Raw genomic sequence first — 9,615 nt, 5'->3', positions numbered from 1 at the left:
CAGGAATTTTGGCATGTAGTTTTCTTTGCTTTTCTCTTCTTTGTGTTTCCTTGTCTGGGTTTTCTACCAGGGTAATGCGGGTGTGATAGAATGCGTTTGGAAGTGTTCCTTTCTTGTCGGTTTTTTTTTTTTTTTTGGAATAGTTTTAAAAGTATAGCTATTACTTCTTCTTCTCTATATATAAATTTTGGTAGTATTAGGAAGGGAAACCATTCTGTCTTAGACTCTTCATTGATGGGGGATTTTTTTATTACGGACTCACTTTCCTTACTTGTTAATGGTCTGTTCAGAATTTCCATTTCTTCACCATTACTTCTGGATATATTCCAGGAATATATCCATTTCTTCTGGCTTGTCCTACTGTAGACTGATGATTGTTCATAGTAGTCCTTATGATGCATTTTATTTTGGTGATGTCAGTTTTGCTGTCTCCTTTTCCATCTTTGCTTTTATTTATTTGAATCTTCTTACTTTTTTCCTTAGTCTGTCTAAAATTATGTTGATTTGGTTTACCTCTTCAAGAAACCAACTGATTGTTTCATTGATATTTTTATTGTTCTTCTCATATCTATTTGATTTATTTCTGCTCTGTCCTTTATGATTTCTGTCCTCCTACTTTCGGATTGCATTTTTTTTCTAGTTCCTCAAGGTGCAGTGTGAGGTTGTTTATTGAAGATACATCTTTTCTTTTGAGGTAGGCTTTATTGATGTAAACTTCACTTTTAGAATTGCTTTTGCTATATTTCATGGGTTTTCTTATGTTGTGCCTTCATTTTGCTGTATCCCAAGAAACGTTTACACTTTGCTTTTAATTTCTTCATTGACCCATTCGTTATTTAGGACATGTTGTTTAATTTCCGTCCACTTCTAAAGTTTCCAAAGTTCCTACTTTTATTCATTTCTAGTATTTTACCATTGCAGTTAGAGAAGTGATTTGATATTGTTTCAAACTCCTTTAATTTGCTAAGACCTTTTATGGCCTGACTCATAATCTATCCTCCAGAATGTTCCACATGCAGTTGGAAGAATATGTGTTTTGGAGTATTTGGATGGAATGTTCTGTAAATGACTGTTAGGTCCATTTGGTCTGGAGTGCAGATAAATCCGACTTTTGGGGGGCCAGTGATCTGTCGGGACAATCTGTTCATTGCTGCAAGTTGGGTGTTGAAGTCCCCTACTAGTATTGCATTGCACTCTATCTCAACATTTGGACCTTAATATTTGCTTCATGTATTTAGGTGCTGCTATGTTGGGTGCATATTTTTGGAAATCATTATATCCTGTTGATGAATTGACCCCTTCACCATTATATAATGATCTTCTTGGTCTCTTTTTACAGTTTGTGATTTAAAGCCTATTTTATTTGAAATTAGGTTAGCTGCTCCTGCTCTATTTTGGTTTCCCTTTACATGGAAGAATGTCTTTTTTCATGTCTTCACTTTCAGTTTACGAATGTCCTTTAAGGAGAAGTGGGTCTCTCCTAGGCTTGGCTGCTGTTGTTGCTGTTGTTGTTGTTGTTGTTGTTGTTGTTGTTTAAATCCATTCAGCTACTCTGTGTATTTTAGTTGAAGAATGTCATCCATTTCTATCAAGTGAATTATTGATAGGTAAGGATTTACTGTTGTCATTTAGATAATTTTTTTCTACTTATTTTGTAGGTTAATTTCTTCCTTTCTTTCTCTTTTACTGTCTGTCTTGATGGATAAGAGATTTTTCTCTATTAGTAGGTTTTGTTTCCTTGATATTTTAAAATGTGTCTATTACATGATTTTTTCTTTGTGGTTAACATGAGGCGTACAAAAACATAATCACAACAGTTTATTTATTGATAATATAACTTTGATCACAAAATAAAACACTCTACCATTTAACTCCATGCCCAGATTTTGAGTTCTCTATTTTACACTTTACAACTTTTATATTTTATATCCCTTAACGGATTATTGTACGTATTTTATTTTACTAGTTCCATTTTAACCGTTACATGGAAGATATACGTGATCTGGACACCACCATTACCTTAATAGAATATTGTGAATGTGTGTGGTTACTTTTAATAGTGAGTTTTATACCTTCAGATACTTTTGCATTACTCATTAGCATCCCTTATGTCAGTTGGAAGAACTCTCCATAGGATTTCTTGTAAGACAGTTGTGGTGGTGAGGAAGTTTCTCAGCTGTGATTTCTCTGTAAAAGTCTTTATCTCCCCTTTACTCCTTGGTACGTTATTCTTGGTTAGACACTTTTTCCTTGATCTCCTTGAATATATCATCACACTCTCTCCCAGGCTGTTATGCTTCTGCTGAGAAGTCTTCTGGTAGGCATATTGGAACTGCCTTATATGTGATTTGCTTCTTTCCTCTTGCTGCTCTCAGGGTTTTTTCTTTATTTTTCATCTTTGAGAGCTTGATTTTAATATGTCATGGGGTAATCTTATTTGGATTGTATCTGAATGCAGAACTTTGATCGTCCAGTACTTAGATGTTTGTAACTTTCTCTGGGTTTGGATGGCTCCCCATTATTATTTTTTAAATAACCTTTCTACCTCTTTTTCATTCCTCCCTCTAGAATATGAATGACTCATACTATTGCTCTGCTGATAATTGCCCCAGAAATTCAGTAAGTTTTTTTCATTCCGTGTCCTTCCTTTTAATTTTGTCCCCTGTGACTGTATATTTTTAATGAAGCTGTCTCCAAGTTTACAGATTCTTTATTCTGTTCGATCAATTTTCCTGTGGATGTTCTCTATTGTGTGCTTCTTTCATTGTATTTTTCGACTTTTGGATTTGTTTGTTTCTTTACAATTCTTTCAATCTTTCTTTCAAATTACTCTGATAAATTCTGAATCATTTCTCTGTAATTATTTTCAAGGTTCACATAGCATGTGGAAAATAGATATTCTGAATTATTTGTTAAACAACTCATACATTCCTATCTCTCGGGTCAATCACTGGCACCTTGTTTTGTCAGTTTGGTGATGTCATGATTTCCTTATTGTTCTTGATCTTTGTGGTCATGTGTTTGTGTCTGTGTATTGAAGAAGTAGGTATTCATTTCAGTCTTTACAGTCTAGCTTTTAGGGGACATCCTTTAGCAGTAAGCCTGTCCGGAAACTCTATATAGGTCTCTTTTGGTCCTTATGTTTGTGAACACTGCAGGTATTGAAGCACTTGGGGGCTTCCTAATCCCAGGGACACAGCGACAGATGCTGCAATGGCATGCAGTCCCTTAGCTATTGAGGCTGGTGCCTTGAGAGTCTGGAATCCAAGGCTCCATTCAGAGGACTCCCTGTTGTGGTAGAATATTCTGAGCATAAGGCCAGTGGAATCACTGGCAGAGATGTGGGCCAGGTATTGAGTTTGTTTTGCTGTGGCTGTGGCTTCCTGTCTGGTGCCAGGGTGAGTCTAGAGACTTGGTCCACAAGTACCATCTCAGAATCTGGGGCCACGTGCCATGGGCATTTGTCAAGTGGTGGCATATAGTGTGGAAGGCCTGATATTGGGTTCTCAGGCCATGTCCTATGCTTGCCACTCTCTCTGTCCTCCAGGTGGATGGTATCTGTCTCCATGCTGTGCTGTTGAAGGTTGGGGAAGGGGTGACGTGGGTAATGTAAAACTGTCTTTGCTACCGTCTTCAATGCATCTTTTCTTATTTTCATGCTATAACCAGGTACCATGGCCTCTTACCTGGTTTCCTTCTCTCAAGTGACGGTATTTTCATACAAGGATAGTTTTTCACATTGATGTTTCTGCAGGAGGATGATCACTGGACAGTTCCATTTCTCCATCTTGCTCCCTTCCTCCTCCATCTGTTTAATTTTTACATACTATAAATATGTCCATCTTGTCCATGTGACTTCTGTGTTCAGGAAGTTTCCTTAGGCTAATTCTAACACATAATTTACACGAGTATTCACTTAGCTTTTCTTCTGAAAATCATTAATTTATTGATATCTAAACATACAGTCAGCCTGGGTTTGCTTTCCGTGTTCAGGACTGAGAGAAGGATCCGTGTCTTGTTTCCCTACTGGCTACTCAATTGTCTCTCAACATTAATAGGATAATCCACTTTGACCCTATTTTATTGAAATGCCACTTATGACATACAATGCATTATTGCAAACATTTCCATCTGTTTATACCTGCTGTTGTGTTGGTGGTATTTGCAAGGCATAAGAAACAGAGTTGGGAGCCATGAAACATGGGCAAAGCTTTAGTCTGCAGTATGTCTGTGAGTTGGTGTGGAGTCAAGGAACAAAGAGGTCCGAGGGTGCGTGGATCATCCACTGGATACTGACGGAAGTGGTGGTAGATACGTGGACGGGAGGCTAATGCCTCATTCCCTCATGACAGGAAGTGAGGGGAAAATAAACATCAGATTGGTACTGACAGCTGGAAGGCCACCAGTTAAGAAATGGGAATAGCAGCAAACTGGGCTATTTTAAAACCATGAAAATTACTTACAACTCAGTGGCTCAAGTTTCCATCAGAAGTCTTTGATCAGCAAATTCCAACCCTAGGAGTTTATCCTATAGTTCAGTCAGGCAAGTAGTCCAAATGCTAGGACACAAGTGAAATGTCTAATTATGTGGAATTGGGTTAGTAAATTACGGCACATCCATTAATTGGGATTCCCTATGACTCTTTCTGTCCTTTCTTGTTATTTAAAACCTTTGTGTTAATTTAATGTGATACTTTAATACTGAATGCCATGCTAATTTGCTTTTAAAACAGGCATTTACATATGTATATATATATTTGTGTATAGACAAAACATCAGGATGAGTGTTACTGCCAAAATGTAGTCCCTGGTGGTCTCTTGGTAATGGAATATGGATTATGGGGTAACCGCGTTTTGCTGTCTGCATATCTGGTTTGTTTTTTCCTATTTTTAGTACAATGAACTTGGATTATTTCTGTAAGTTTAAAAAATTATAAAATAAGGACTATTACACTTCCAATAAGGAAAAAGTTTGTATGCCCCTCTATTGTAGATAAAGTAAAGCCCTAATTTGGCTTGGTTTATTCAACCTCCCCCAGTTGAGGTTATTGTTCCAACTTTATCTTGTGCTTCTGTCTCCTAGACCTGAATCTCGAATGTTAGGGTTTTGCTCCCTAGGCTCCTTAATTGTGTTGCATCTCCTCTCTGCCTCCCTGCTCCTCTACCCCTGTTTACAAGGTTACACCTCTGTCTTCTTTCACAACCCAACACAAATCTGACTTCCCCCAAGCAATGCCGCTATTTTCTTCCTGTCTGAAATGTTCTCCCTTTAGATAAGTCACAGAAACCATCTTTGAACAAGTTTCACATCCTTCATCGCAACCTGCTTATGACTACGTATCTTTCCACTTTACCGTCATTTCACTGTGAATTTCTGTAGGTGAACGACAGTAATTTTTAAATCTGGGAATCTAATGGTACAAGGGTGTTAAACTTGGGTATGCATTTAATGTTTTGGGATACATTTCACAATTCATAAGGCACACACATGATTTTTACCATCATCTGCAGTCTATGGCCATTTAGCACATGAACTATATTCACCAATGTTTAGGATGGTTTTGAAAACATTTTGGAATACCAGTGTTTTAACCATAAGTTCCTGTGTTTAAATTTGTTTTATTTTCGAAGTAACTCTTTCCTAAATCTTACAGGTGGATGTTGTGCCTCACCCTCTTAACGGTAATGGACCCTCAGACTCAAAAATCAGAGTTTTAAATGGATGTGTTACTTCTATAAGTGAAGATACTATTTATATTAGTAACATCATTTATTTCCCTATGGACACTGTTTCTGAAGGTATGATTTGCATTTTGTGATATATGATGTAATTCTTAATTTTTTGAGAGGATTTTAGTCCTAGAACAAATTTAACAGTGTACTTGGCTTCAGTCAATGGCTCTTCAATATTCGAGGTAGACCTTTCCAATTAAAATTATGTGCAATATAGGGGCAAATAGGCAGTATTTTAAAATGTCTGCTGTCATCTATTGTGTGTTCATTTGTTCAATGCCCTCAGCAATGCCTGGATATATTTTCATTCACATAAGAACTTAATTTCTAATCATGGAAACAATCCTACAAGTATCCAGAGACGCTATTTTAATACCCTTCAGAGACTATACTTGCAGGGATCATTTCTATAGTTGGTTACTTGAGAAGTTTCTGTGACAGGGTGGAGTACCAAATTTTACAAGAATACACTTCAAATGCTTCAAAGTTAGGATTGGAGATAGTGCTTTTGTGGCTGTGTGTGTGTGCGTGTGTGTGTGTGTTGAATTCTCTTTGTAATCAGCAGATATGTTCTAATATTTTGCTTATAACCAAAGATACACTTTTTTTTTTTTTTTGCTATTTTGTCCATTGCAACAGTTGTATAGCTTGGATAAAAGGGGAGATTAGCTCCATTTCCACAGGCAGCTGGCTCGTTTGTTTTCTTGGGGCAAAAGCAGGACTCTGACCTGAATTTTGTTTTAAGATGTTGACTCTGTCTGCTTTGTCGAGAAGAGACTATGAGGGAGAGGGTGGAGTCAGGAAACCATTGTTATATTCCTGGTGAGAAATGATGGCGATGTGAATGAAAGTGGAGAAGTGGAGGACCTGAGGATTGAGTTGACTCTGGATATATTTTGAAGTTAGAGAAGAACCCAGGAGGTAATGGATTAGATCTTTGATGTGGAGGAAAGATGAGTCCAAGGTACCTCCAAAGTTTCTTGTTTGAGCAGTGGTGAGGGTGGAGTTGCCAGTTTGCGATGTAGACGACTGAGGCAGACAAAAGTTGGTGAATACGGAGAATACCAACAACTCAGCTTTACACATGTTAGATTGGTGTAAGCATAAGGATAACTGATCCTGAGGTTGGTTAGAGCTGGAGGCATATACATTTTGGAGTTATTGGCCAATAAATGTATGTAAATTAACAGATACAGAGAGAGAGAGAAGAGGTCTAACATGGTGTCTTGTGTCATACTACAATGCTGGATCCTAAGGTGAAGAAATGTTTCACTTTGTTGATATTGCTAGTTTTCTGGAGTCATTGTGGCAATTTACTGTCTCAGTTGCAGTTGGGATTTCCATTTGCTCCAGATTCTTTCACGGACCTTTGTTATCCTGTGAGTCAGTTTTAACTTATTGTAAACTTGTGTTTCAACCTCGATGGTCTTAACAGTAACCCTTAAGGCACAGACTTAAGAGTTCATCAGCGGAACACAACACTAGGGGAAATGGATTCATTCTGAAAGTAACAACATTTCCTAGTGGTACTGCTACCACTACTACCAATCAACAGTTATTTGGTGGTTACTATGCACCAGTGATGATTCTGTGTGTATCAACAATATCTATTAAGTGTCACAGCAGCTCAGTATCTTGAAGGCTACTTACCGTGCTTCTCATTTTATAGATGAAGAAAATGAGGCACAGAGAGATTAAACATCTTGGCTAAGGTTGCAAACTGAGTGAGTGGCAGTGTCAAGATTCGAAGCCACGTAACCAGGTTTAAACTTGTGCTCGTACCTACATGTTTGACTGCCTCTCACTAAGCAATCGTGAACACGAACAGTTGTTTAGTAAATCCTGTGCTGCTCCCTTAGATTGGCTGTGATGCACAGTTCACACTTTCCTCCATTTGACTTTGTTAAGTCAGCAGAGGAGAATCAGTGCCTAAGGATTATAAACTTCTTTTTGGACTTAGAGATTTACAGTGTGTCTGTTTAAATGTGTGCAAAAATGACTTTAGATATTGCAGAACTGACTTTAAAGTAGTACACTATCAAATAACGTGTGAAATCCAAATGACCTAGTTAAGAGATCATGACACTCACATTTCTCCATGGCTGTTTTAGATTTTGTGCCTTATAAGGGTGACTGGTTAAAAGTTGAATATTCCACTGAACCAGGCTTCTCAAACTTCAAGGCAAGCTCTGTGAAGCCCACCCGTTGTACTCATGCGGAAAAGGTAATTTCTTTCCTGTTGCTCCCATCATCGGTTTCTGCGAACCCTTCCTTTCATGATAATTTTCGTGCCCAAGATTCTGTTTGGTGTAATGAGAATTCCAGAAAATATGAAGAAATATATTCTTTGCCAACAAAGGAGCCACTTTCCTTATTGAAAAGGCAGGACTTCCCAAAGGAAATAATTTGAAAATTATGTAGAACAAGCACATTAATCGATTGAGTTCTAAATTGTGCATTTTACTCGATACCCAAATGTTATTAGAATCTTCCAATAACAGGAGGAAGAAAAACAATCTTTGTGCCAGAAAATTGTAGGCAAAGAATGAACGAAGTGTGTTGTGGGACTTGAGCTTACCAGTAAATGCTGAGAATGATTTGGGTATTGGAGTCTGAATATGAGCAGGCAATTCAGGGCAATAGAGGGTAATGGACATATTTTGGTAATATTTAGAGCAGGATTTCTCATCAGAGACCCAGGCCTCATCCCTGGAGAGCCTGATTTAATTGGTCTGTGGTGGAGCGTGGACGTGGGGATCCTTACAAAGCACCCCTGGTGTTAGCAACGGGTCAACCAGGTTGGGAATTATTGATTTGCATCGAAGTGACATGCAGGACCCAGAGTGTGGAGGTGAACAGCTGGTTACAGTGATTATTGGGCTTTCTCATAATCATTTCCATTATTTACACTCACAGGTCCGCATTACTCACATACGTGGAAGAAATGGGGTGATAAGTAGTAATATCTTTTTCACCTTGGATTCTGTGAAACTTCCTGATGGATATGTACCTAAAGTAGATGATATCGTCAATGTGGTTATGGTGGAGAGCACTCAGTTCTGCTTTAAGTGGAGAGCGGTTTCTATCACCCCAGCACAAAAATCGTAATGACAAAGCTTTTTTTATTCTGTTAATCTTTCCTTCTATGAGCAGTAAAGGGGCTGGTTTAACTGAAAAGGTTAGCTTAGTAAGCCTAAATAGTATTTTACATATGGCTTTCCGGCAAATCTAATTGAGATACTGGCTAGTTCAATTGGACCATGAACCCAGCTTAGGGAAATAACTTACAAATTAAAGAGCATGCTAGATTAGCTTGCTAGGCACTGGAGGAAAGGAGTTCTTAATTAAAATGAACACTGCCATTAAATTTGAATTCCATGTTTCCCATTAGCAGCAGCAGATTCCAGGATGACGAGGCCTGGGGCGGCCCTAAAGGGAACGTCGGAGCCAAAGCATTTAACTGAAACGGCAGCAGGGACAGCATGTTAAAGGCATGATTTAAAGTTACAATTTAACTTCAGTTTTGAGTCCCCCTTATGCTGTCTGTACAATCTGTATTGTTCCATAGCCTCTTTCATCTTCTGTCATTCACGTAATTTGCAATGTTTATTGTTTCCTTATGTTCCTTCTTCCCCATGCTAGAATGTAAACTCCACAATGGCAGGATGTGTTTTGGTCTGTTTTTTCTTTCTTTCTTTTTCTTTTTTCTTTCATTAAAGCATCACCAACACTTAGAAGAAGGTGTCACAGACTCAAGGAGCAGATAAAATGTTATTAACTTCAATGACTGAATGATTGGGCCAGCAATGATATTTAGCTGTGTTTCATTCATCACTGGTTCCTTAGTAATAAAATTGTTGAGCAATGAAAAAAAAAAAAAAA

The 9,615-nt window shown here is 38.0% G+C and overlaps 1 protein-coding gene across 1 annotated transcript in view; it reads left to right on the top strand.

Annotated features, from left to right (window-relative positions):
- The window catches only part of LOC108520609 (cancer/testis antigen 55-like), a 19,025-nt gene extending 9,522 nt beyond the window's left edge, over positions 1-9,503 (top strand). The window contains exons 3-6 of the mRNA XM_017860029.1: positions 5,655-5,799; positions 7,845-7,957; positions 8,650-8,837; positions 9,125-9,503. Of these exons, the coding sequence (XP_017715518.1) occupies positions 5,655-5,799; positions 7,845-7,957; positions 8,650-8,837; positions 9,125-9,197 (519 nt within the window). The 3' untranslated portion in view covers positions 9,198-9,503. The remainder of the gene's footprint in view (positions 1-5,654; positions 5,800-7,844; positions 7,958-8,649; positions 8,838-9,124) is intronic.
- Positions 9,504-9,615: the final 112 nt, after the last annotated feature.

This window comes from Rhinopithecus bieti, unplaced genomic scaffold (genome assembly GCF_001698545.2).
Source record: "Rhinopithecus bieti isolate Rb0 unplaced genomic scaffold, ASM169854v2 scaffold_54219, whole genome shotgun sequence".
Classification (NCBI taxonomy): domain Eukaryota; kingdom Metazoa; phylum Chordata; class Mammalia; order Primates; family Cercopithecidae; genus Rhinopithecus; species Rhinopithecus bieti.
Note: the sequence above shows the minus strand (reverse complement) of the source record. Positions and strands in the feature narration are given on the sequence as shown.